The sequence below is a fragment of the Globicephala melas genome, chromosome 19, assembly GCF_963455315.2.
Source record: "Globicephala melas chromosome 19, mGloMel1.2, whole genome shotgun sequence".
NCBI classification, from domain to species: domain Eukaryota; kingdom Metazoa; phylum Chordata; class Mammalia; order Artiodactyla; family Delphinidae; genus Globicephala; species Globicephala melas.
The window spans coordinates 12,540,349-12,567,176 of NC_083332.1; the positions used below are offsets into that span (position 1 = coordinate 12,540,349).

At 52.3% G+C, this 26,828-nt stretch overlaps 3 protein-coding genes across 5 annotated transcripts in view; 2 read left to right on the forward strand and 1 right to left on the reverse strand.

The window, feature by feature from the left end:
* The first annotated feature begins 534 nt into the window (after positions 1–534).
* On the forward strand, positions 535–2,814 carry TTC9B (tetratricopeptide repeat domain 9B). Of its 2 annotated transcripts, none has more exons than XM_060288964.1 (3): positions 535–979; positions 1,513–1,728; positions 2,604–2,814. In XM_060288964.1, the coding sequence occupies exons 1-3, from the start codon at positions 559–561 to the stop codon at positions 2,711–2,713; spliced, it is 747 nt and encodes a 248-aa protein (XP_060144947.1). In that variant the 5' UTR covers positions 535–558; the 3' UTR covers positions 2,714–2,814. The 2 variants fall into 2 exon arrangements, with proteins under 2 accessions (XP_060144947.1, XP_030730123.1); XM_030874263.2 differs by having other exon boundaries at positions 544–979; positions 1,546–1,728.
* Positions 2,815–3,140: 326 nt separating this feature from the next.
* MAP3K10 (mitogen-activated protein kinase kinase kinase 10) lies at positions 3,141–20,007 on the reverse strand. Its single transcript, XM_030874246.3, has 10 exons — positions 18,371–20,007; positions 14,034–14,214; positions 11,011–11,159; positions 10,357–10,532; positions 9,266–9,512; positions 7,635–7,751; positions 5,632–5,809; positions 5,420–5,532; positions 4,365–5,045; positions 3,141–3,584 (listed from the first exon to the last, which is right to left on the reverse strand). The coding sequence occupies exons 1-10, from the start codon at positions 19,050–19,052 to the stop codon at positions 3,262–3,264; spliced, it is 2,847 nt and encodes a 948-aa protein (XP_030730106.1). The 5' UTR covers positions 19,053–20,007; the 3' UTR covers positions 3,141–3,261.
* Positions 19,595–26,828, forward strand: part of FCGBP (Fc gamma binding protein) — a 142,871-nt gene continuing 135,637 nt past the window's right edge. For both annotated transcript variants that reach the window (XM_060288453.1, XM_060288452.1), the window contains exon 1: positions 19,595–19,912. The gene's annotated coding sequence lies outside the window, so the exon portion shown is untranslated. The remainder of the gene's footprint in view (positions 19,913–26,828) is intronic.

Sequence of the window (26,828 nt, forward strand, 5' to 3'; positions counted from 1 at the left end):
GTCCCAGCATCACCCAGCCCCAGAGTTGGGCACAGAAAGATATCAGTGAATATTTGTTTGTTGCATAGATAAATGAATGGGTTCCAAAGTTGCTATCATAGTCCCATGTTACTGATGAGGATACAGAGTTCCAGGTAATTCAGGTGATTTATCTAAGTCATACAACTAGTGAGAAAATAAGCAGGTATTTGAATCTGGGCAGCTTGCATCCATAGCCTGTGTTCTTATCCAATATGCCAAATGCCTAGCGGTCTGAAAACCATCCTTCCACGAGGTTGTTATCTTCCTGCTCTTTCTCCCAGACTTGTTCTTTCCTTCTAGAAAGGTTTAGGAGCTTTGGGCATGGGAGAGGAGAGCAAGCAGGAGGATTGGGAGGGTAAGGGGAGTGCGAAGAAGGGATTTGAAGGAGACAGTGGGGAAGTCTTGAGGGGTTTCTCTAGACCCATAGGGGGCAGCCGGAGTCGGCTACCGGAGGTGCGGGGGCGGAGAAAGAATGGGGACCAGCCCCGCGGGGGGGCGATGCGGTAGCTGCAGCGGCGGCCGCAGGAGTTTCCCACAATGCAGCGCGGCGCGCTGTCCCCGGTGCTGATGCTCAGCGCTGCCCCGGAGCCTCCGCCGTGCCCGCCTCCCGCCCTTTCCCCGCCGGGCCCCAGCCCCCGCCATGGGTCGGCTCGGTCCAGTCCTGCCCCAGAGCCGTCGGGGGGCCTGGGTGCGGCTCTCGACAGCAGCCTGCGGGCCGCCGTGGCGTTTAAGGCGGAGGGTCAGCGCTGCTACCGAGAGAAGAAGTTCCGGGAAGCCATCGGCAAGTATCATCGGGCACTGCTGCAACTGAAGGCGGCGCAGGGGGCCCGCCCTGGAGGCCTGCCCGCTCCCGCCCCCGCCCCCGGGCCCGCCACCAGCCAAGGGCCAGCCCGCCTCAGCGAGGAGCAGCGGCGCCTGGTGGAGAACACGGAGGTGGAATGTTATGACTCTCTCACTGGTACGGGGCCGTCGGGGAGCGCAGAGGGTGCATATGTGAGAGGGGTGGGACGTGAGAGGCACTAGTCAAGCCTTGGGGGGGGCGGCTGGAGGCTTCAAGGGGCTAGGGCTGGGGTCTGTGGTGGGAGACCTCAGAACTTGATCAGGAAGAGGGGTTGGGAGTCTAGGGGACCACAGGGAATGGAAGGAGCTGGGATGCAGGAAATGGGCTTTGGGCTGCGACCTGCGAACCTCAGGTGAGAAAAACCTACCTTGGATGAGCCATTCAAGGACCCGTCCCTCACCTCTGAGATCACCCTTAGTACTCTCCCCTACAGACACCTCCCAGCTAAGCACCTGTGAGCCCCTGTCTGTGTTTTTCGCGCCTTCTAGCGGCGGTGCAGATTGATTCTGTCTTGATTGGTCAGAAGCTTGGCGGCCCCCGGTGGCCTAAGCAATTCCTTAGGCCGGGTTCAGCCGTGGGAAAGGGAAGGGGTCCTCCGCAGCCTGAAGGCCAGGCTCCTCGCGGTCAGGTGAGGCCTGGGGTGTCGACAGGCTCTGCGAGTGTCGGTCGTGGTGCCCCTGCAGCCTGCCTGCTGCAGTCGGAGCTGGTGAACTACGAGCGGGTGCGCGAGTACTGTCTCAAGGTGCTGGAGAAGCAGCAGGGCAACTTCAAGGCGACCTACCGCGCCGGCATTGCCTTCTACCACCTGGGCGACTATGCACGTGCTTTGCGCTACCTGCAGGAGGCCCGCAGCCGCGAACCCACAGGTGAGGGGGCGGGGAGGGAGCAGGGAAAGGGGCTAGAGAGGAGGAAACAAGGGCAGGAGGATCAGGGCAGAGCTGCTTCAATGAATGCTGTACCCCTCACCCCACGTCCGGCCTCCACCCATCTACTCCTTGCACACCCACTCCTCCACTCACCTGCCATTCGTTCGCGCCCACTCACCCCTCGTTCCTCTGGCGTTCACCCAACCACCTCTCATCTGTTTCGTCCTGAGCCCGTCCTGCTGCTTCCCATTTACCTACTCAGCCACTTCCCTGGCCACTCACACCCCCCTCCCCCATCGCCATTTTCCCCTCCCCCTGAATTAATTCATCTGCTCACTAACCTGTTCACACACTCACCTATTCTTTCACCTGTTTCCCGGCAGTGCCAGGAGGTTGGCAGGGGGCGGGGTTGGCAGAGCTGGAGGCTTGTTCCTTGCCCTGTGGGAGGTCATAGGGTGTGTGTGCGGTGGGGTGGCGGCAGACACAATACTCAGTTCTGTCTTAGGAGCCACTGCAGAGGGAGCACAGCAGGTGCATGACACAGGGTGTGGGAGCAGGGGCAAGATGAGTTTTCCTGCTGAGCAGTTTGGAGGGAACAGGCTTCTTACAGTTATCACTGGAGGGTAAGAAGTGTGACAGGAGTCTCTGAGAAGAGGCATTCCTGGCAGAGGGCACAGCAGATGCAGAAGTGTGGACGTGTGACACGCCCTGCTCTGCTTGCTCGGTTGGGGCTTTGGGAGAAGGGCTCTGGCTCTACCAGCCGTGGCGGGGTGGGCCGCCGAAGGCCGGGGACCATGAAGTGTGAGCCGAGGTGGTGCAGATGTCACCTGCTGCCCCGGGACATGCAGATAATGCCCTGCCCACCTCCCCTGCAGACACCAACGTCCTGCGCTACATCCAGCTGACTCAGCTGAAGATGAACCGTTGCAGCCTCCAGCGGGAAGACAGTGGGGCTGGGGCCGCGTCCCGGGGTGTCACTGGCTGAGGCCAACTTGGGGGGACCGTCCCTACCCCCACTGCCCCCCACCTCACCATGTAACTTCCCCTGACTCATGTGTTTGCTGGTAAAGCACTTGTCGCTGGTGACCATAACCTCTCCGTGTGGTGTTCTTGCGGGGGCCCGGGTGGGGACATGGGCCTGGACCTCGGAGATCCAGCGAGGCCTGGGAGCATGGGGGGGGCGGGTGTCCCACTGGGCACGATCTAGGATCAGGGCCCGGCACAGGGAAGGACACACAGCCAAGCGTGGTAGGGGGCAGGGGTTACCTTTAATGTTGCATTTTGTGCCGAATCCCCCATGATGCCCTGTCCCTGAGTATCCCTGCCCACCCTCCCCCCCACCGCAGGGCAGGCACAGGGCCCCCCCACCCCCGGGTACAAAGGAATAAATTAATTGCCCTCCCTCCCCCCCTTCCCCAATAAATAGAGTGAGTATCCTGCCCAGGGCCTCCCCTGCCTTGTGGCACGGTGGGCTGGGGCGGGGCCTGGGGCGCTACATTCATGGCTGCCCAGGCGGGCGGTGGCGGGCAGGCCTCAGAAGGAGCCGTGGGCCCCACACAGGGGCACTGTGCTGTCCTGGCTCTGCCCCTCCATGTCCATGTCAAGCAGCGTGGGCTGCATGCTGGGGGGCCCGGGGCTCTCCGGAGTGTCCGGCCTGCTGGGAGGAGAGATGCTGAGTGTCTGGCCAAAGGAGACCAGTTTCCAGGGGTCCAGGCGGGGACGGCTGGCAGCTGGCCGGGGTCGTGGGGCGAAGGTCAGGGTGGTGGGACGGCCAGGGAACTCGGGGGGCCGACGGCGGGTGGGGAACAGGCCCTGGGGGTCGGGCAGGCGGGGGAAGTCCAGAGGATCTCGAGGGCCTGGTAAGAGAGGATCAGATGAGGTGAGTGGCGTGGGCCACAGGGTGGTGTTTAAAAGCCAGGAGCGTTTGCATGAAATTGGAATTTGACTTCTCTTGAAAAATCTGCTGATTTTGTTGGGCCCACTTTCCAGCAGGGTTTGGACCTTTACCTAGCCCGCCCCCCCCCCGCAACTGCTCAATCATCTGGGTGCAACTCTGGGCACAGTCCTTTATCTTTCAGAGCCCATTTCCTTGCTGCTACTCTAGACAAAGCCCTCATCCCTCGCACCTCTCTGACACTGGGCCAGGTTCACAAAGACCCACAGACTCCTCAGGCATGTTGCTGTCTGTGAATGGGGATGACAGCACCTTGCTCCATATGTGAGGATTAAATAAAATGGTAACAGTAATTGTAGAACAACTAGCACAGTGCCTGATAGGAAGCCCTTAGCTCCTATCCGTTCTAATCATTGTGAGTTAGTAAACTATACAGAACAGGGCATAGCACATGGGTATTAGCTCTAGTAATTGTTGTTGCCATTAATGTCACCCGCCTGGCCCCTGTAGGCATTAGAGTTTGCCAGCCCTACTGCACCCTGCGTCTCAATTACCCAGGGACTCACAATGCCTCACAAAGCAGTGGGGGCCATGGGGACACAGGCCCCCCCCTCCCCTTGCTAAGCAGGGGAGGGTGCCTTAGCATCCAGGGGGTCGTCGCTGGGCTGGGACACAGGGCTTTGGCGGGGGGCACGGGAGATGGGCCTTTTTCTGCGCCGTGGGCGCGTGGAGCCTCACTCACCAAGGCCAGGGCCGGTGGGCTCGGGCGCCCCCCGCTGCCCCAGCGCCCCGTCTGACGGCGTCCTCCGGTGCCCGCGGCTCACAGCGCGCGCGGCCGTGACGTGGGTGGGTGTGAGTGACTGGCGGGGGTCCTTCTTGAAGCTCTCCAGCTCCAGGTCCACCAGGGGGTTGGTGCTGGGCGCGGGTGCGGGTGGGGAGGGCGGCGGGGAGGGCGCGGCCGGCGCGGCCTCGTCGCTGTCGGAGCGCAGCAGCGAACGCGTGGAGTTGCAGTCGGACACCGACGACAGCGACACGAGGGTGGCCGAGGGCGCCAGGCCCGGGCCGGGGGCCGCGTCATCGCGGCGGCTCGGGGAGCGCCCGGGTGGGCTGAGGCCCCGCGGGAAGCGGCCGCCGCGGGGGAAGAAGAGGCCATCGAGCCAGCTCCGCGGCTCCTCGCCGTTGACCGAGCGCACCTCGGCCACGTCGGCGCCCAGGCCCACGGCGCCCAGCAGCGTGGCGCAGCCCAGCAGCGCGAGCTCGCAGCGCCGCCGGGAGCCGTGCCCGGGCCGGGCAGGCGGCGTTGGCTCCCACGGCGCCCGCGCCCCGGGGGAGGGCTGGCTGGGCAGCGGCACCGTGAGGTAGGACGGGGTGGTGTAGGGCGAGGGGGGCACGCTGCTGCCTCCGTCCGCCTCCGCGAACTCCTCTGCAACCGGGAGAGGGCCGTCACTGGACTCGACTCACTTAACTCTAGGCGCTTGGCCCCTCGGCCCACCCCCCTCGGATCTGGAGGCAAGGGGTTGCCCCAATGAAATGACCCCTCCAACAAGAGCACCAAGGCCCACTAAGCGGGGTTCTCGACTATTTCTCCCCTCAAACCCCCTCCTCCGGGGAACGATCCCCACACCCCAGGGACCGGCTGCTCCCATTCCAGGTATGTGTCCTACCCTCTGGCCCAGTGAAATCCGGCTCCCTCCTTGCAGCCCTGGGGAATGGTCACCCCTTGGTCTTGGGTTACGGTCCCCTTTGCCAGGGAATATTCCTTCCCCCTCCCTTTTAAAGGCACCCTCGCCCTCTTACCCATCTCATTGAGGCTAGCAAAGCCTGGGGTGATGGGAGTGTGTTTGGGGGATTTGCCCAGGTTGGGGGCACTTGATGACCACTGTTTGCTTCCTTCTCCCAGGGCCTTCAGCCTGCAGGGGTCACCAAAGATGGGGGGTTATAGGCCTCCTGGCTGCCAAGGGCCTGGGGAAGAGGCACAGGGTGTGGGATGGGCTCCATGTAGCCAATACCTCTCCTCTCCTCCAGCCCGCTCCTTCTGCAGCGTGGAGCTGGGCCCCCAGGTCCGGCCCTTCTTCTTGCCCCCAACCAGTTCTTCCTTCTTCGGGGGTCCACTGTTGCGGCCCCATGTCCCACTGCCACCACTGCTGCTGCCACTGCTGCTACCTCCACCACCATCCACAGGAGTCACTGGGCCGAGAGAAGCCACTTGGTTAGTGGGTCTTAGTCTGTCCCCGCTGAGCTCCCAGCCTTACTCTTCTCCCCTTGGTCCTACCCTCCACCTGGAAGCCCAGGGGAGCTTGGACTCCAACTCCAATCGTGACCCTCCCCTGCTCTACATCCTTCCATAGCTCCCCACTGCTGTCAGGACGACGTCCAGCTTCCTCAGTTTCATCACCCGTCACTTCTCACAGCCTATACCTTTCAGCCATCCATTCATTCCCAAAGGTTTACTAGCACGTGCTATGTGCCAAGCCCGTGGCAGGTCCTGAGAAGACAGCAGTGGTCAAAGCAGACAAAAGTCCCTGCCCTGGGGACTTCCCTGGTAGTCCAGTGGCTAAGACTCTGCACTCCCACTTCAGGGGGCCCGGGTTCAATCCCTTGTCAGGGAACTAGAGCCCACATGCTGCAACTAAAGATCCCACACGGGGCAACGAAGATCCTGCAAACCACAACTAAGACCTGGTGCAGTCAAATAAATAAATAAATAGTAAAAAAAAAAAAAAAAAAAGTCCCTGCCCTGAGGAGTTTGCGTTTTAGTGGGTGAAGACAGACGATCAACAAGAGTCACACTAGGTACATCACCTGGGTAGGGGGCTAGGAGGTGATAAGCGCTGTGGGAAATACAAAGCAGGTAAGGGGTTTGGGGAGTGAGGGAAGGTCTCATGTGTGAGGAGGAGAAATACGAGCAAAGACTTGAAGGAGGTGAGGGAGCGAGTCAGGCTGATACAAGGGAGAGGAGCCTTTCAGGCAGAGGGAACAGCAGAGGCTGAGGCCCTGTGGAGTGTTCTGGAGCAGACTTGTTCCCTGCAGCGTCAGTTGCTCTCTCTCCTCTGTTCCTATCACATGTTGAACGTACCCCGATGCTAGTCCTGACTCACTGTTTGGTCATTATTTGTCTTTGCCTCCCCCCAGGAGAATGACCTCTGGGGCCTGGTACAAAGCAGGTGCCCAAACAGAAGTGTGTGTAGGGGGTGGTGTGTGGGGCGAGGCCAGGGGTGAATGATGGGGCAGAACAGACTGGGGAGCCGGCCGGGTACCCTTCAACTCATCAGCAAACCCTGACAGCTGTACCTCTGCCATGTAGCTGACTCACCCTCTCCCCTCTTCAAGGCCCCCGCCCTGGCCCAGCCCCCTCGTCTCACCTGTCTCCCACCTTGACTCCTGCTGTCCTCCAATCCCTACTCCTCACGGTGGCCAGAGGGAAAAGGTTAACTTTACCACATCACTGCCTTGCTCACAGCCTTCCAGAGACTCCCCCGTCTCATTTAAAATAAAATCCAGATTCCTTATCCCAGCTCTTAAGGCCCAGTGTGATCCTCCCCTGCTGAACCCTTGACCATAAGCCTAGCGCTGTCTCTCCCATTCATCCTACTCCGGCCAAGTTGGCCTTCCCAGCTGATAAACACACCATGCTTGTTCCTGCCTCTGGGCCTTCGTCTTTGCTGTTCCCTCTGCCAGGGATGCTGTTCCTTCAGATCTCTGCATGTGTCACTCCTCCTTACCATTGCAGGTCCCTGCTCAAACCTCAGCTTCTCTGACAGGCCTTCCTTGTGATTTCAACACAGCAACTCTTCTGTTTTATCCCCTTCCCTGATTTCCTTTATAGCGCTTATCACTACAGGAAATTATCCTGCTCACCAGCTTGTTTACTTGTTGTCTGTTTCCCCTCATGAGAATGAGGGAGGGGACCCTGCCCACCTGGTCCCCTGGTGTTGCTCTGGCCTGGTACAAGGTATGTGCTCAGAGAAGTCTGTTCACTGACTGACTGGTCAGGGCCTTGGGAGATACTCACGGCGAATGGCCCTCAGCCGGGGGATGATGCTGGGGCTTGCGGGTGGGCTGACCCCATCGGATCCTTTCCGTTTGTCCAGGGTTGGAGAGGCCTGGACTGTGATCTTATGTTCAAAGCCTGCGAAAAGAAAGACTTCCCTAAGCACACGGTTCCATGGGTAGCCAAAGAGCGGTTCCCTTTGTAGAAGGATAGAAGGAATGCTACCATTTTGTATTCCTTCATGCGGTGGTTCTCAAAGTGTGTTCCCAGACCAGCAGCATCAACGTCAAGTGGAAACCTCTTGGAAATGCAGATTCTTGGGCCCTCCCTTAATCAGGAACTGTGGGGGGGAGGTGCAGCAATCTAGCTGCGGTGTAAAGGCCCCCCCGTTACCTCTGATGCACACTCGGGTCTGAGAGCTGCTGCCCTGAGGATCTAGGCCTGAGCGTCCAATACGGTGGTCATTAGCCACACACGGCAAGTGAGCGCTTGAAATGTGCTTGTGCAGCTGAGGAACTGGAGAGTTCTACCTTTATGTCATTGTAAGTAATTCAAGTTTACCTTTCAAAACAGACCCTCAGTTCAGTCATCGGAAACATTTAGGCATGTTTGGAACAACTTTGGTATGTGGATCTGCCTTTTCAACTGTACATTTTATGAAATCTAAATACAGCTCAAGATTTTTTGATGAAAATTTAGAGCCCAGATTGAGATGCACTGTAAATATAAAATACACCCTGGATTTCAAAGATTTAGTGTGAAAAAAAGAAGCTAAAATATCTCATTAACAACTTTTCTCGTACTGACTACATGTGAAACTACAACATTTTGGGTATATTTGGCTAAACAAAATATACTAAAGTTAATTTCACCTGTTTTTTCCCCTTTTTCACATGGCTACTAGAAAACGTAAAATTACACATGTGGCTTGCATTGTATTTCTGTTGGCTGGTGCTATTCTAGGCACTGCTTTAGGGCTTGTAACATCTCTTGTGACAAAGAGAGAAAAATCAGTATGATGTGCCTTCTGATGTTACCTAGGAAGCAATATTTAAAAAAAAAAAAATCAAACCTGAACTTGAAACTGATTAAGCCCTGAGATCCAACTATTAGGTTGAGCCATGTGAAACTTCTGTTTCCGTAGGTCAAGAATGGCTGAACGTCAGCAGTTTCACATGGTTTAACCTAATACCAGTTTATAGGAAATTCGGGGGACAGAGCGACATGTTAAAAGATACCAGGGAGATGCAAGCAGCAAAATCAGACTGTGGGAAATGCTACAGGATAAATGATGCAGTTCCTCAACCAATTATTGGCAAGGAGGAAAAAAAGGTATCAAACAAATATTAAAAGATATTAAATGAATTGCTGGGAGATAAAACTATAAGGAAAAGTAAGGAAGTGATTGCCCTAAAAGTCAAGACAGGGGTTACTCTTAGGGAGTGGCAGGGGGACGTGTTTGGACAGGGCGTGTGGAGGCATATGGGGTGGCTGTAGGTTCTCCCTGCTTTCATGGGAGAGATTCTACTAATGTGTGATATATTTAGCAATAAAAAAGTTTAAAAATAAATAAATAAAAGGAAGAGATAAGCCCCGGGTCAGGGATGCTCTCAGAGGCCTCTCGGGGATGCTCAGGGGACGTGGGCGGGTACCGGAGGGCAGGCTGATGTGGCTGCTGCCTTCTCGCAGCTTGAGCAGGCGGCTGCGCTTGAAGTTGCCCCTGCGTCTGCGGACCCTGGGCTTCTCCTGGCTCAGCTGGCACATGAGCAGGTGCAGCTCCCGCTCCACGATGTCCATCTCGCGCTCGGCCAGCTCCTGCTCGCGCCGCCGCAGCTGCTCTTCCTGGAACCGCTGCTCCTGCGCCGCCCGCAGCAGCTCCTCCTCGCGGCTACGGAGCTCCTGGAGAGGAGATGAGGGGCTTGGGGCTAGGAGCTTAGCTACTCTGCCCCTGGGGATGGCTCCAGGGCTGCTGGGTCTGGTTGGTGTCCTGCTCAGGGCTGTCCTGCTGTGGGGCAAACGGGGGGCACAATCCAGCTTACACTTCACTAGCCAGGCTGGGTGCCAGGGCAGGGGACTGTCTTAGCTCAAAGAAAGGGGTGGCTTTTCTTTTTTCCTTCCTCTTTGATTTTTAATTTTTTAAGTCTTCAATTTGGAAAACATCCACAAAAGGAGAGAAAAGTGTGCCCCATGTACCCATTATCCAACTTCAATAATTTTCTATACTTTGCAAATCTTTTTCATGTATCACCTTCCTTCTCTCCTCTCTCCCCATTTTTGCTGTAGGATTTTAAAGCCAGTCCCAGACCTCATGCAGTGTCACTTGTAAGTACTTCAGTGCACGGTGCCTTTTTTTTTTTTTTTTTTGCGGCATGCGGGCCTCTCACTGTTGTGGTCTCTCTCGTTGCGGAGCACAGGCTCCAGACACGCAGGCTCAGTGGCCATGGCTCACGGGCCCAGCCGCTCCGCGGCATGTGGGATCTTCCCAGACTGGGGCACGAACCTGTGTCCCCTGCGTCGGCAGGCGGACTCTCAACCACTGCGCCACCAGGGAAGCCCCTGAGGGTGCCTTTTTTTAATCAACCTTCCAACAGGAGGCTGTCTTTTCTTAATATGCAAGAAAGGCTCCCTTGGCCCTGCATGGACCCAAAGACCCCTGGGCTCAGGGGAAGGGACTCTGCCCCATCCAAGGCATCAGAACTCAGGGATCTTGCTCCATCCCTCCCACCTTGCCTCCTGCCTTCACCTTCTCCTTGGTCCGGAGGTCATCGAACATGTGTTGAATCTCCAGCTTCCAGTCTTCCTGCAGTGAGTGGAAAGACTCCAGCGGCATCTGGAACAGGGCTGACTGTTCGATGATTTCAAGTTGCTTCAAGATGCTGCCAAAATCTGGCCGCCCGTGGGGGTCTGGGTCCCAGCATTCTGGGGTGGGGGTGGAGAGGACAGCAGTGGGAGTGGAAATGTCAGTGGCCATGCTCTGGGGCATCGGCCTGCTCAGTGGAGGCAGGACTTTAAGGGGCTGTGGACAAACAGCTCCCATGGAGCCGAGGGGAAGGAATTCAAAGCCAAATTCCTGGCAGTGTTTCACTTGGTGAAACTCTGGGGAGAGAAACTCAGGGACCTGTTCCCTGACTGGTGGTAGAATCGAGGATCAGGGAGGAATCCCAGGGCCAGTGAGTCCTAACAGGTTGCCCTCAAGAGCTGTGGGCCCAGCCAGAACACAGGTCTGGAGGCCACGGAGCCAACTGTGGGGGAGACTGTTCATGGTCCCATGGTTCCAGCCCCTTGTCCCTCACTCCTGGGCCCAAAAGTATGGATGGGTGTGAAAGAGTGAGGTCTGGGCCTGAGGGCCCCTGCCACCCCTAGCTGAGCCTACCCTCTCCACGGGGCCCTGGCTCACCCTCCAGTAGGCGGGCAAAGGGCTCGGGGCATGTGGAGGGAATGGGCAGAGTCAGCTTGTTCATAGCCACACCATATGCCACGGCCAAGGCGTCGATTTCACGGTAGGGGACCTCACCCGTCAGCAGCTCCCAGAGCAGTACTCCGAAGCTGCAGGTGGGGGAGAGGGAGGGGTGATGCCATAGCCCACCCTAATCCCCACCTACACCCCAGCCCTGCCTCCAGTCCCATGGTGGGCCTCCCTTCCCCCAGCAGCCAGCCCTGGCAATGAGGCTGCAAGAACCTGATTTGACCTCTATCGGCCTGATCTGGTGGGGTTGGTTCTCTGATGTCTCTCCTTTGCCCTGCCTCTCTTCTGCCTGAAAACCTTCAGTGGGTTCCCCATGCCCACTGAGCAAACCCACCCTTCTTAGCTCTGATCTTGATGACCCCTGCAGCCTCGCCTCTAAACACTCTCAGCCCCGTACCACCCCCAGCTTCATCTTGCAGCCATGCTAAACAGTTGAACAAACGCTGTTCTTCCTAACCTCTGGCCTTTGCACATGCTGTTCCCTTGGTCGAGAACACCCTTTCCTTTGCCTAACGGTCCTTTAAGTCACAACTCAGGTGCCCCCTCTACCTGGAAGCCTTCCTTGATTCCACAGCCTCCAAAGCAGGGTTGGAAGCCCCTTCACTATGTTTCCATAGAACCCTCTGCACTTACCTCTAAAAACAAGTTAACACTATTTAATATTTATAAAGCACTTACTCCAGGCCAGCACTGCTCGAGGCCTCACAACAGTCCTGTAAGGCAGAAGGCACTGGAATGACCCTCATTTTATCCAATGAGCAGGTGCAGGCAGAGAGAGGTTAAGCTGTTTGCTTAAAGTCACACTGCTCATAAGTGATGGAGCCACACTGAGACTTAGGTCTGTCTGACGCCCACGACAGCGTCCTTAATGGCTACATAATTCCAGAGCATGCACCACTGTGCTACGATCACCTGCGTGTCCATCTTCTCCAGTAAACTGTTCTCCTTCTGGATCCTGATCCCTGTTTCATGCAGTGCCCAACACGTAGTAGATCCCCGTGCTCCCCCATTCCATGCATTCATTCAACATACACTTATTAAATGTCTGCTGTGTGCCAGGCATTGTTCCAGGTACTGGAATAAGTTAGACACCACCCCTGCCCTCATGCAGCTGACAGCGTCCCCTCCTCTCAGTGACAGCACTGGTAAATCTGAGCTGGGCAAATGCTGCCTGAAATAATTTTCCATCCTCCTTTGCATCTAAGTGTGCCCATATGGCAACGGTTCTGGCCAGTGGGATATAGAAGAGTGTGTAGTGTGCAACTAACTTCCAGGAAGTGTCCTTAAAGGGAAGGGGTCCCCTTTCCTCTTTTCTCCTTCCTCCTGGTTGGAATATAGACATAAAATCTGGAGCTCAAGCAGCCATTTTGGACCATGAAGTGGACTTGGGAATGGAGGCTACACAAGGTGGAGAAAAGTAACAGTGGCTTGTAACTGGAGGGGGCCAGACCCTCCCCTCACAGCCTCTCCCACGTCTCTGGAAACCTGTGGGGATGTTTTGATTGTCACAGTGACTGGGGAGTGCTACTGACATTTGGTGGCTGGGAATCATGGATACTTAACATCCTGAAAGGTACAGGACAGTACCACACAAGGAAGAATTATCCTGCCCAGTGTCAATGACACCACAGTAAAAAACCCTAATTTAGGACTCAATCCCTAATGCTGGGGGTACTAGATCGTGTAAAAGCCATGGGCTTTTACATGACAGCAAAAACATCAGTCTTGTTTTTATTTTGGGTTTTCTGTTCCTTGCCACTGAAATATGGCTCCTATAAATGTTTGGGACCATAAATGAATGCCTTATGTGAAGCAAGACTAAACTTCCCCCCAAAGGGCTGCGCTGCTCTAGTTGAGAATTCCTGTCCTATTTGTTTGCCCCAATACCATGACTTTGCAGCTTGGTCCACCTGGAGCCTCAGCCGGGGAATGATCTTGGTTTGGCTGCCCACCGCAAGGAGAAGGTTAAGTTTCTGCTGTCACCAGGTCTCGCAGGCAATGAACAGCCTCCTCATTGGCCTCCTGCCCCAACTCCTGTCCCCTACAATCCATCAGGCGAGGGAGCCTTTGCGATGTTAAATCAGATCGCGTCGTTCACAAAGGCCTCTAATGGCTTTCCAGTGCACTTAGAATCAACCTGGATCTACTCCCTCACCTGCAAGGCCCTCCGGCTCTCCCTCCCCCATCATTTCCTACTACTTTCCTCCTTGCCTGCTCTGCTCCAGCCACATGTTCCTTTCTGGAACACACCATGCTCGTTCTCACCTCAGTTCCTCCTTTGTGGAAGCTGTTTCCTCTTCCTGGAAAGCCTCTTCTCCTAAACTTTGCACGATCGGCTCCTTGTCATTCAGAACTCAGCTCAAGTACCACTTCTCAGAAAAGCCTTTCCCAAAGTCACCTGCAGCCCTCAGAGTGCCTTTCAATCAACCTCCTAGCTCGTAACACTGTCTAGTACTTTTCTGGTGGATTAACTTACTACCTTTTAAAAATTATTTTTATAATTTCAACTTAAAAACAGGCTTTTTTAGCTTCTGAGGTATGTATTATTCCCGTGGGCAGGAAATGGGTCTGTTTTTATATACTGCTGTATCCCTAGCTCCCAGTGCAGTTGGATGGATGAATGAATGAATGAATGGTTACCTTCAAAGGTCTCAATTTCCTGTTTGATGAGTGGGGGCAGAGTAATGGATGGTGTTTGAGGGGTCTTTGGTGCTGACCACCTATCTTTATACTCCTGGAATTTTCAAACGTAATCCAAGTCCTCCTCAGCTGCCACTTCTGCTGGCAGAGCAGCCGCCTGCTTTTGTGCTTGTCTGATGGTCTGACCTTGCTGGCGGGCCCCTTTGCCAGACTCGGATCCCCGCTGCAGTGGCAGACCGTCCCTCCCACTCTGCCGTTTCCCCCTTCCTCCCTCCTCCCTTCCCAGGAGGCCTCCCCTGTCCCACCGTCAGCACCTCCAGACGTCACTGCTTTTGGAGAACAGGGAGAGACGGATAACCTCCGGAGCCATCCAGGCGTAAGTCCCCGCAGCGCTCATTTTGGTGGTCTTGTGCCACTCACGGGCGAGGCCGAAGTCTGTGATTTTGAGCACCGTATCTGCGAGGTTGTGGTTCTCGATGGCCTCCAGAATAAGGACTGTGGGTAGGAAGAAAGGTGGGTCACCCCAGACCTGCTGGCTGCAGCCCCGTGTGTCCTGCCCCCGCCTCAACTGGAATCTCCTACTTGTTGTCTCCCTGTCACCTGGGGTCGCCCCCCTCTGCAGCAGCTCCTTTCCTGGCCTCGAAGACCATGAACGCTTTCCTGATGGTCTAATCCCTGCCTCAGGCTCCCATGAGGCGTTGGGGAGCTTCTCCTGAGTTCACTGGCCTCCTGACTCCAACTTGGGCTCAGGGGAGCTCAGTGAAATGTCGATCGCCATGGCCTTGGTTCTCCTTGGTCCAGGCCTTGAATTCCCAACCACCGCAGAAGTGACAACTACAAACCATAAGCAGAAGGGGATGGTTTTCCTTTCTTTTTTATCACCTGCTGTGGGTAGCTGCATTCATGGCCCCAATTCTGCTCCTTTCTGTGTCACACTCTTTGTATCTCCACATCCTTTACTCTGGGTTGGCCGTATGACTTGCTTTGTCTGATAAAATGAGGCAGAAGGGACAGAATGCTAGTTCCAAGCCCAGGCCTCTCATGTCTGCTTGCCCTCTTGCCCTTCTGCCATCACTATGAGAACATGCCTCGGCTAGCCTGCTGGTCCAAGGAACATGAGAGGTACTCGGAGCAAAGCCTTTCCAGCTGAGCCCTGCCTAAATCAGTTTACCCTCCATCAGGCCTGCAAATGTATAAGCAGTAATAAAGGACACTGAGTTTTAAGACACCAAGTTCAGGGAGGGTGGGAGGGTTGTTACACAGCATTATTATGACAAAAATCTGACTGATATATCCCTCAAGCATATTGAATGGTTCCAACTTACTTGCTGTCTAGGGTTATTACTAACAACAATGACAACCATGGCTAGTGTTTATTAGGAGCCTATTATATGACAGGCACTGTGCTAAGCCCTTTATACAAATTAACTAGCAAGCAACCCACTTTATTGACTAGCAAACTGAGGCTCAGAGAGATGAAGTCACTTGGCCGAGATCACACAGCTAGAAAATGGTGGGGGGAGTTCGCGGGTGGCCTAGCGGTTAGGATTCCGGGCTTTCACTGTTGTGGGCCGGGTTCAATCCCGGGTTGGGGAACTGAGATCGCGCAAGGCGCACAGTGTGGCTAAAAAAAAGAGAAAATGGTGGGGCAAAGACCCAAACTAGATCTGTCATCAGAGTCCAATCTCTTAACTGCCGTGATATTCTGCTACCTTCTGTCACAGAAGGTAGTGTACAGTAGTATCCTGCCTGGGTTTGAATCCCAGCTCTGCCACTTATTCGTTGCATAATCTTATTTACTTTATTTTTAACACTATGATTTCTCCTCTGTTAAATGGAGATGATAATGGCATTGACCTTCTAGGGTTGTAGTAAAGAATTATTTCCTGAAGCAATAGTAGGCCCTCTAAAAGCATCAGCTCTCTTTATTAGTGTGTGATGTTGCCATAACTGTTCCTTATGTCTCCACCTTTATCTTTGGCCATTCCTGGCTACTTCTCCAATCATCATAACAATGAGGCAATTCTGCTGTCATACCTATTTGGCAGATGAAGAGACTAAGTTTTAGAGAGCTCAGACCACTGCCCAAGGTAACACTGTTGGTAATCTTGTCCCTTCTTTAAAACCCAACTCAAATGTCACCTCCTCCTGGAAGCCTCTCGAGACTCTCTAGCATGTGACTCTACCTCCCAGAAGTTCTCCCTTCTCGCGTCACCAACTTTCCTGTTTGTGGAGTGACCCTGTGACAGAGGGAACACCCCATGGTCTTACACTTTATTTCTGCATCTCCCAGGCTGGGCCTAAATCAATTCACTTTAAAAAGTATTTATCTGATTATGCTACCCCTGCTTAAGGCCCTCTAATGGCTTCTACTACATTGAATAAAATATCCAAAGCACTCACAGTGGCCCCCAAGGTTAATGGGATCTGGCCCATCTACTTTTATGACCTCACTTCCTTCCACCTCTGCCTCCCTCCTGCTCTTCCGACCTCTTCGGTCTCCTTGCTGTTTCTGCAACAAGGCAGCTTCATCCCCACCTCAGGACCTTTGCCATGCCTAGATCTTTGTAAAGCTGGGTCCTCTGGGTTCAGGTCTCTGCTCAAGTGTTGCCTTCCTGGAGCTCTGATCTAAAGAGCTCCCTCTGCCTCATCCTTAATCCGCTTTGTTTCCTTCAGAGTCCTTGAAACTCTCTGAAATTTTGTTATCTATTTAAATATCAACCATCTATTTTTGTTCACTAGACTATAACTTCTATGGGGGGGGTCTTGCCTCATTCACATCTGTCTTGTCTTGTTCACATCTGTAATCCCACAGCCCAGGATAGTGCCTAGTACACTTAATTCTGCTTCAGAATTATTAGTTGAATAAAACAATGAATGAATGGCATCAGATGAGGATCTCCTCAGGGGAGGCTGAATGGGGGAAGCTGTACTGTGGAGGCCCTGTTTCCTCTGTCTCAGGCATGGAGCAGTTCCATTGCCCAAGCAGGAAGCCCTGGCCTAACAGCCCCACCGACCCTTTGTCCAAGTGGCATTGGCTACAGAAAAACTTGGGGGCGTGGGAGCATGTCCTGATACCCCACCTGCAGGCTGTGAATCAGCAGGGGTGAGGCAGGGCTGAGAAGGGACCCCAGCCTTCAAGAGGAGTGTGTTGGCAGTCCTGCCTCCATTTACCCAGCATTTCAGGAGTCAGAGCACCAGCATCAATGGAGATGGGGACCATCAGTCTGTCTTGCTCAATTCTCTGGGGCTGGTGCAGGGCTTGGCGCACCCCGGGCACTTGGTAGCTATCTATCTGTTGAGTGTATGAATGCCAGGCCTGTCAGGTAAGGAAGACTCTGTCCCTCTATTCTAGGGGCTTGCAGTTGGTGGTGGTGAGGCCTAGCAACGAACATGAAACAGGGGGATGGGGGACAAACAAACTTCAAGATGTAGAACTGACAGGAGTCAGAAATAGATGAGATGTGAGGGCTGAGGACAAAGAGAAAACCCTCACATATCACGTGAGGGCAGGGAACACGCTGGCCCCACTCACTACTGATCTCTCTTGCTTAGTATATGATTTGGCCCAGTAAATACCAAACGAAAGAATAAATTGAACAAATAAATGCAGAAATGAAAGGGAGTGACATGAGGCAGAGGAAGGACGGGACAGCCAGGAAGGTAGGATTTTTTTCCCTGCTGTATCGTAAGGGTCAGGACAGGGCCTAATACACAACAGGTGCTCGGGAAATATCCGGGAAATGAATGAATATCTGGGGAATGACTGTGAGTGCTGTAAGGGCAGAAACCACGGCTGTTTTGGTCCCTGCTGGGCTTCTACTTGATAGGTGCTCAATTAATATTTGACATCATGAGAAGCTCCTTGAACTAGATGTAGGTTCTGGGGAACCTTGCCTTCCATCTGGCCCCAGACCTCATTCAACCAACCAATCAACTTCTGAAAGTCTATGACAGGCCAGACAGCTTGGATGTTTTTACATAAGCCGCATGCCTTTTCCTCCTCCCTCATCCTTCCCAGTGTGTCTTGGCTAGCTGGGGCAGAGGCCTAGGAGGACACCAGGAAGTGGTTCTCAACTGAGGGCTAGTCTGCCCTCCAGAGGACATTCGGCAATGTCTGGAGACATTTTTGGTTGTCATAACTGGGGGATGGGGGGTGGAGAATGCTAATGGCATCTAGTGGGTAGAGGCCAAGGATGCTACTAAGTAACCTACATCACACAGGACAGCCCCCTGCAATCATCTGGCCCCAAATGTCAATGGCGCTGCGACTGAGCAACCCCGGCTCCAGGCCAGGTTCCATCTGTCTCTGCCTGGTGGACTCTGGCAGCGTGGCTGGACAGTGCGTGCCATGAGGGCAGGCACTGTACCTGTCCTGTTTACAGCAGGGAGCACAGGGCCTGTCACACTGTTCATTTATACATGTTTACTGGGCTACTGTGACTGTAGCCTAGGAGGCAGGTATTCCTTCAACCTTTCTGGGCCTCCTTTTCCTCTCTTAATGGGGCAAGGACTGCCTCACCTGGCCCTGAAGGTATACTGCTGCCCCTTCTTGCCCCAGGCAGTGTCTTCTGGCGTCCCCATCCCGCCACCTAGGCTTGTCCTCACAAGGTTCTACGGAAGCAAGTTTTTTGGGGAGGACACCACTTACTGTTGATGGACTTGAGGTCCCGGTGGATGATGGGCACAGGGGCATCATTGTGTAGGTAGTTCATGCCCCGGGCCACCTGCACAGCCCAGTTGACCAGCACGTGAGGGGGCACCCTGCGCCCTGCCAGCACCCTGCTCAGTGCGCCCCCTCTGGCATACTCCATCACCAGGCAGAGGTGTGGGGGGCTGAGGCAGGCGCCCCTGAGGGCAATGATGTTGGGGTGCTGCAGGGCTCCGAAGAGCCGGGCCTCCTGGCGCACCTGCTCTGCTGTCACTGCTGGGTCCCGTTCAGGGTCCAGCCGGGCGGCCTTGACCGCCACCTCCTCGCCATGCCACAGGGCCCGATAGACCTTGCCAAAGCCCCCTACACCGATGATCTCCTCCAGCTGCAGCTCGTGGAAGGGGATCTCCTGGGGCAGCTGGAGGTCCGCGGGCGCGGCGGGGGTGCCAGGGGCCACGTAGTTGCTGGGGAAGACGCCCACACGGCCGCTGGGTAGCCGCCCGGTCCACCAGCCCTCGTCGCCCGACACGGCACAGTCCTGGGAAAGCACCTGGACGCGGTCACCCCTCCGCAGGGTCAGCTCCTCCTCGCCCGCCGCCTCGTAGTCGAACACTGCGGTCCAGACGGGCCCCGCGGGGGTCGTGCCCCACTCCTTGGCCGCCCCCAACTCCTCCTCCTCCATGGGGGTGGGGCCAGGGGCTGCGGGAGGCCGCTTCACACAGGCTGCCCGCGGGATGCAGAGGGCGGGCCCCGGCGGCCAGGATGGGGGGCAGTCCCTGCGGGTTCTAGGGGGCTCCTGGGGGCCATGGCTGGGGGGCCCTCCGCAGGAGCAAGAAAAAGCCTCTTTAAAAGGGCAGGGTTGTCCCCTCTGATTCAGCTGTCCAGGCAGGGTGGGGTGGGGGAAGGGCGGCGGGTTCACCTCTCCCCCCTAAACGTCAGGGCGCTAAGAAGGCCTGGCCGCGCGGCTGCCGAATTCCTGCCGGGGTCCGCCGGTGGGGGACGAGGGTGAGGGAAGCAGGCAGCCCCCTTCCCCGCGCCTCTCACCCCGCGCAGCTCCACCGGCGGCCCCCGGCTCCGCATCCCGGGCCACGATCGCCGGGCGGGCGGGGCTGGCGGAGCCCCCCCCCCCCCCAGGACGGGGTGGCGCGCCCCTCGGCCTCCTCACGCTCGGGTCGGCCGGGCGGCCCCCATCCTCAGCATCGGGCTCCCGGTCGGCCCCAGCCCCTGCCCCCGCCCGCGCCGCTTCCCGGGGCCGCAGGCAGTGCCTGAGTGACGTGCACGCTGCCGCCGCGCCGCGGTGCCGCCTGGGAGTTGTAGTCTCCGGCAGCGCGACTTCCTGGTCCGTTCCCAGTCCCCCAGCCTCCAGAGCCCGGCTGCGGGCCTCGGGCCGAAGTGAGGAGTGCGCGTGGGCGAAGGAATTCTCCCGGGGAGATAAGCCTGGCCTCAGGCCCTCCCTGGGACGCCGTGGGCCGGACGCCTGGAGGAGGAGAGGAGGAGAGAGCCGAGCGCTCCTCACAGGCCCTGCGGGGGCCGCGGCCCAAGGTGGGGTTGACGGTGACTGACGCTCTTCGCAAAGCGAAAAGTAGCAGCTGCGTGAGTGGTGGTTACTGTCCGGAGCCACTAACGCAGGCCAGGACTAGGTCCCCGCAGTTGGACTGCCCCTCGGGGCCCCGACCCGAGGTGCACGCCGGGAAGTGTAGTCCGTTCGCGAACCGGCGCCGTGGGGCAGTCCCCCAACCGCGGGCAAGGGAGAGCTGCTTGGTGGCTCCAGGAAGCTGGCGGGGGGCGGGGGTCAGGCTGATGGTGAGGCCTCTGGGGGAAGACAGGGCTGGGAGGATGTTTGTAGAGTCCCTGGGGAAATCACAACCACGTCTGCTTTCCCCTGGGTTCCTCTGCCTCTGCAGTCAGAACTCGAGAATCCCCGCCTTCCATAATGGGAATTTCAATTTTGTGGGGCTTAACGGTCATCTTATGCTGAGTGCTTTGCATACATGGTAGCGTTAAATCCTCGCAAAGCCCCTAGTTTACAGATGACGCATAGAGAAATAAAGTCACTTGTCCAAGGTCACAACTATAAATGGCAAAGCAACAATCAAAGGCATATATTTCTCTCTCTCTTTCTTTTTTCTTTGGCCGCACCGTGCGGCAGATCTTAGTTCCCCAACCAGGGATGGAACCGGTGTCCCCTGCAGTGGAAACTCGGAGTCTTAACCACTCGACCGCCAGGAAAGCCCCTCAAAAGCATATTTTAAAATTAAAAACAACTACCACCACGACAATCATGATTTTTAAAAACACTGCCTTCCCATTTAAAGAGTGAGGAAACTGAGTCCTGCAGAGGTTCGATGACTTGCTCAAGATCTGTAAGCTTGTAAGCAGCAAAATTCTGCGTCTTTTCACTTAGCCTCTCCTTAGTGGTCTGGGGGTCTGGCGGGAGGAGAGAAGAGGGGAACTTTGATGGGCTCTGGTGCCCAAATTCCAGAGAACTGCCCCACAGTATCCTGGGAAATTGTTCCACGCTCAGAGGGAAGTGGGTACCTGCTCTCCTGTGAGGGAAGCTCTGGACCTCTCAAGAATGCTTGTTGGAAGAGAGGCCCCGCTTCATTCTGAGTACAGGCGTTTCTGCTATAACCTGATACATGCTTTCCTGAAAAACCTGTAGTTCTGCAAAACAGTGCACTAAAAATGACAAGACTTTATGGGAAAAATAGAATTAGGGACAGATTGCTCAAAACGTATGCAACTTAGTAATCAGAGTGCTACAAAACCAATAACGTTTACTTATTTATTTATTTTTTAATATTTGTTTAGTTGCACCCGGTCTTAGTTGCCACACGTGGGCTCCTTAGTTAAGGCATGCATGTGAGATCTAGTTCCCTGACCAGGAATGGAACCGAGGCCCCCAGCACTGGGAGCACAGAGTCTTATCCACAGCACCACCAGGGAAGTCCCAATAAGAATTCTAATAGAAATACTAGTACAGTTAAATATACACGGGGTATTTGTGCTTAGCAATCAATACTTTAAGTGCCTTCTTTGCAGTCTTAAAGGCTGGGGCTTGTACTTCCTTCACAGAGATGCCGGCTGGAGATACTAACTTCTAATGGAGACCATTTTCTTCAAAATTAAAAATCTGATCCAAGGTGTAGTCTTCCTCATTAATCTGTTATTTTAATGTGGGAAAATATCATTGCAGTTTCTTCATCTGCTTTCACAGCTTTGCCACATACCATACCATTCTAGCAAGCAATGGGTCTTTGAAATCACTAAACGATCCACGGTGGATCTAAAGGAAGACATTTCTATAGAGTTGCAGCTTTTCCCCTTAAGATCTTCTTTTATCACTAAGGCTTCCTCTTTGCCTGTGAGAAACCTTGCCCTTGATTGCTTCAAAACGTTAACTTCCTAGAGAAAATTGCATATTAACCAACATGGCTGTGGTATGCTGACATCCTTACTCTGTTTACCAATTGTTTATGGGGTGATTCAAGTCAAAGAAGGTGGGCAGCAGAACAGGTGGTCTCCAAGCAGATGCCTAGACTTAGGTGAGGAGAGGGACCCGGCTTGGTTCTAAACCTGGTAGGCTCTATAATGGAAATGGAGAGTGGAATAGCATTTGTCAAATCCATAAAAAAGTCCTTCGGATTTTGATTGGGATTATAATGAATAAATTATTAATTTGGGGAGAATATGACTTTGTAATATTGAGTCTTCTATTCTTGGACAGGTATAATTTTTTTCCTGGGATATCTTATATGGCTTTCTTTGGTTCACTCACTGGATTTTACTGTTTTTACTTATTTACTTGTGGCCGGGATTTTGTTATTTTTTCCTAATCAGTTACTGCTGTTTTTAATGCTGAACTTGGATGTGGCTACCTTGTTGAGCTCACTCTTATTTGTTCTAGAATAGCTTGACAGATAATTCTCTATACTGTTCCAGTTAGATGACCCTGGTGTCCAGGGAAAAAAAGACAGTTTAGTTTTTCCAATCTTTATAACTCATTTCTCACCCCTCGCCCTTTGGCTGAGGGTTCCAATACAATGTTGAATGAAAGTGGTGATAATGGACAATGCTTGTCTTGTTCTAGACATTTTAAAGGAATGCCCCTAAGGTTTCATCATTAAGTATGATGTTTTCAGTAGATTTCTAGTAGATTTCTAAATTTTATTCCTAATTTGCTGAGAAGTTTATTTTTTTTTAAAAGCAGGCATTGACTTTTATCAGATGCTTTCTATGCATTTGTTGATATGATCAGATGACTTTTCTGCCTTAATCTGTTAATGATGAACCATCCTCTGTTTCACTATTGCTGGATTTGATTTAATAACATGTTCTTTAGGGCTGTTGTGCATTTGTTTTCATGAATGGAATTGACTGACTCATGGTTTTCTTTCTCGCGCTGTCCTTGCCCAGTTATGACATAAGGGAAATGCTAGCTCTGTTCTACGATTTGGGGGAACCACCTACCTTTTCCTGCAGTCTGGAATGGTTTGTGATATATTGGAGTTATCTGTTCTTTGAACATTTGGTGGAATTTGACTGTAAGATCATCCATGCTTGGTGCCTTTTTGGTAGGTCTTTGGTTGTAATTTCAACCTCTTCTGTGGATATTGGTTTATTCAGATTTCTTACTTTCTCCTGAGATAAATTTTTGTAATTTATATTTGCCTAGAACAATATTTTATCTAGGATTTCAGATTCATTGGTACAACTTTATGCATTTTATTTCTTATGAATCCTATGGATCTGAAGTTATAGTTCTTTTGACTTTCCTGATACTTATTTGTTCCTTCTCTTATTTTTCTGGATCAAATTTGCCAAAAATTTAAATAGAAAAACATTTCTGTTTTTACATTTTTTGCTCAATATTGTTTTATTGGTGTTTAAAAAACTCCCAGCTTTTTGTTCTATTGATGATCTCTTCTACTTATTTGTTTTGAGGGGGGGTATTTTATTTCATTAATTTCTTCCTCAATTGTTGACTCATTTTTTTGCATTTTAGTATTTATTTTGTTGTTATGTATATCCAGGTTTTGATTTGTAGCGCTTTCATTGTCATTCAGTTCCAAAAAAAAGTGTAATTTCAATTCCCCTTAACCCCCAAATTATTTAGAAATGTGGTTTTTAATATCTAGGTATATGGATTTTTCCTTGATTATCTTTTGTAGTTGATTTCTAATTTTATTTAATGAATGTATTTCAAATGACATAAATTCTTAGGAATTTGTTGAGATTTCCTTTATGACCTAGTATGTGGCATTTTTTTGTTTTGTTTTGGAAGTGTCCTGTTTTTTTGTTTTTTTTTTTTGCGGTACACGGGCCTCTCACTGTTGTGGCCTCTCCCGTTGTGGAGCACAGGCTCCGGACGCGCAGGCTCAGCGGCCATGGCTCACGGGCCCAGCCGCTCCGCGGCACGTGGGATCCTCCCGGACCGGGGCACGAACTCGTGTCCCCTGCATCGGCAGGCGGACTCTCAACCACTGCGCCACCAGGGAAGCCCGGAAGTGTCCTGTTTTTAAAGGATGTACATTCTAGTTGTTGGGATAAGAGGTCTGACTATACAAGTTTATTAATGATCTAATTCTTAACTATTATATCCTTACCTTTTTTTTATCTTGTTTTTTTTTTTTTTTTTTTTTTGCGGTCGCGGGCCTCTCACCGCTGTGGCCTCTCCCGTTGCGGAGCACAGGCTCCGGACACGCAGGCCCAGTGGCCATGGCTCACGGGCCCAGCTGCTCCGCGGCATGTGGGATCCTCCCGGACGGGGCAACGAACCCGCATCCCCTGCATCGGCAGGCAGATTCTCAACCACTGCGCCACCAGGGAAGCCCCTTTTTTTCCTGTTTGATCTATTGGCTTCTGGAAGGTGTAATAAAGTCTCCCATTATGAGTGAGGATATGTTCATTTCTCATTTTAGCTCTATCAGTTTTTACTTTATATATTTTGAAGTTATGTTGTTAGGTGCATAAGGGTTTATGATATTAATATGACACCAGTGAATTATTCCTTTTATCAATATGAAATATCCTTTGCTGTCCTTCGTAATGATTTTTGCTTTTAATGTGTCTTTTTTCGTAACATTTCCTTGGTACTTCTGTTCTCTTTCATTCATTCTTCTTTTTTTTTTCTTTTTCTGTGGGTTGATTTTATCATACTGCTTCATTTCTGACACACTATAGCAATAGTTTGTGTAAAGCTATCCTCTTATTTTTTCTCCATATCCCCATTCCCACTTTTATTTCTTCCTCCACCTCAAAGACACACTTTCTGATTTATGTTTAATTTATGGTTCTTGGATATGTCTATATTTCTAAAACCTGTATAGTGCTTTCTATTTGTATATGTTTTTAATTTACAAAAATTATACTAAGTACATTTCTATTTTTACATTTTTTTGCTCAATATTGTTTTAAGAGCAGTCCGTGTTGTTTGTGTATCTAGTTAATTGTGTCTGTTTGCTGCACAGCACTCCAATTTATTAGTTCACCATCCTTAATTATTCACCTACTAATGAAGAAGACCTACATTGCCTTGAATTCTTTGCTACTACAAACAATACTTCAATCAACAATCCTGTACTTATATCCTTTGGGACTTGTGTGAGAGTTTCTCTGGATTATATACCAAGATTGGGATTGCTGGATCATAGGATATACATACTGCATTATGCTAACCAAAGGTGCATGATAGTTCCAAATTCTATATGTCTTTACTAATACTAGCTCCTCTCTGACCTTTTAATTTTGACCACTCTGATGAATTTAAAATATGTTGTAATTTTCTAACTGATTTTGAGGGAGGTTGAGCATCTCTTCAGACTTGTTAGCTAGATAGATTTCCTTTTATGTTAATTGCCTATTCATATCTTTTGCCCCGCCCCACACGGCATGTGGGATCTTCCCCAACCAGGGATCGAACCTGTGTCCCCTGCATTGGGAGCATGGAGTCTTAACCACTGGACTGTCAGGGAAGTCCCTCCATTTTTTTTTTTTTTTTTTTTTTTTTTTTTTGCGGTACGCGGGCCTCTCACTGTCGTGGCCTCTCCCGTTGCGGAGCACAGGCTCCGGGCACGCGGGCTCAGCGGCCATGGTTCACGGGCCCAGCCACTCCGCGGCACGTGGGATCCTCCCGGACCGGGGCACGAACCCGTGTCCCCTGCATCGGCAGGCGGACCCTCAAGCACTGCGCCACCAGGCAAGACCCGTCCCTCCATTTTTATATTGGGATTCCTACTCCTAAATATTTGCAGGATTTTATTGTATATTCTGGATATTAATCACATTTTTTTTTTGAAGCTGAAAATATCTTCTCCCGGTTTGTCACTTATTAGTTAACTTTTTCAATCACGTCTTTGGAAGAAATCTTTAATCTTAATATAGTCAAATTCATCTCATATAGTTTATATTTTCTTGGTTTAAACAACTTTATTCACTCCAAAGTCATAAAAATATTCTGTATTTTTCTACTAGCTGTTCTGGGTTGAACTGTTTCTCTTAAAAACAGATATGTTGGGCTTCCCTGGTGGCGCAGTGGTGGAGAGTCTGCCTGCCGATGCAGGGGACACGGGTTCGTGCCCCGGTCTGGGAAGATCCCGCATGTCGCGGAGCGGCTGGGCCCGTGAGCCATGGCCGCTGAGCCTGTGCATCCGGAGCCTGTGCTCCGCAATGGGAGGCCGCAACGGTGAGAGGCCCGCGTACCACACACACACAAAAAAACCAAAAAACAGATATGTTGAAATCCTAACCGCCCCCCGCCCCCATACTCCAGAATGTGCTCTCATTTGGAAGCAGAGTAGTTGCAGATGTAATTAGTTAAATTAAGATGAGGTCATACTGTCATAGGATGGGCCCCTAATCCGATATGACTGACGTCCTTATAAGAAGACAGTCACTTGAAGACAAACACAGAGAGGGAGAATACCATGTGATGAGGAAGGCTGAGATTGGAGTTATGCAATGCAGCTGCAAGCTGAGGAACTCCAAAGATTACCAGTAAACCACCAAAAGCTGAGAAGAGGCAAGGAAGGATTCCCCTACAGCTTCCAGAGGGAGCATGGCCCCACTGACACCTTGATTTTGTACTGGTAGCCTCCAGAACTGTGAGACAATACGTTTCTGTCGTGTTAAGCCACGCAGTTTGTGGTACCTTGTTCTGGCAGCCCTATGAAGTGAATATACTAGCTTTATAGATTTATCTTTCATATTTAGGTCTCTAATCCATTTATTTGACCTTCATATTTTGGTGAGAGGTAGGGAACCAACTTTTCTTTTCTCCTTATAAGGAACCAGTTTTCCCAATACCATCCTTTAACAATCCATCTTTTCCTTTCTGATTAGGATGCTTATTCTGAAATATCTCAAGGTTTTTTATGTACACGTGTCTCTTTCTTTCCTCTCTGTTCTGTTGCTTTGATCAGTTTGTCTGCTTATGTGCCATTCCACTTTTGTCTTTTTT

Excerpts from the sequence above, each read along its gene's own strand:
- MAP3K10 (XM_030874246.3), bottom strand. The coding sequence starts at position 19,052 with ATGGAGGAGGAGGAGTTGGGGGCGGCCAAGGAGTGGGGCACGACCCCC. Across the intron at positions 14,215-18,370 it reads GGACCTCAAGTCCATCAACA|TCCTTATTCTGGAGGCCATC; the intron begins GTAAGTGGTGTC and ends TCCTACCCACAG. Across the intron at positions 5,810-7,634 it reads CCGGCTGAGGGCCATTCGCC|TGACTCCTGTGGATGGTGGT; the intron begins GTGAGTATCTCC and ends CTCTCGGCCCAG.
- TTC9B (XM_060288964.1), top strand. The coding sequence starts at position 559 with ATGCAGCGCGGCGCGCTGTCCCCGGTGCTGATGCTCAGCGCTGCCCCG. Across the intron at positions 980-1,512 it reads ATGTTATGACTCTCTCACTG|GCTCTGCGAGTGTCGGTCGT; the intron begins GTACGGGGCCGT and ends GGGTGTCGACAG. Across the intron at positions 1,729-2,603 it reads CCGCAGCCGCGAACCCACAG|ACACCAACGTCCTGCGCTAC; the intron begins GTGAGGGGGCGG and ends CCTCCCCTGCAG.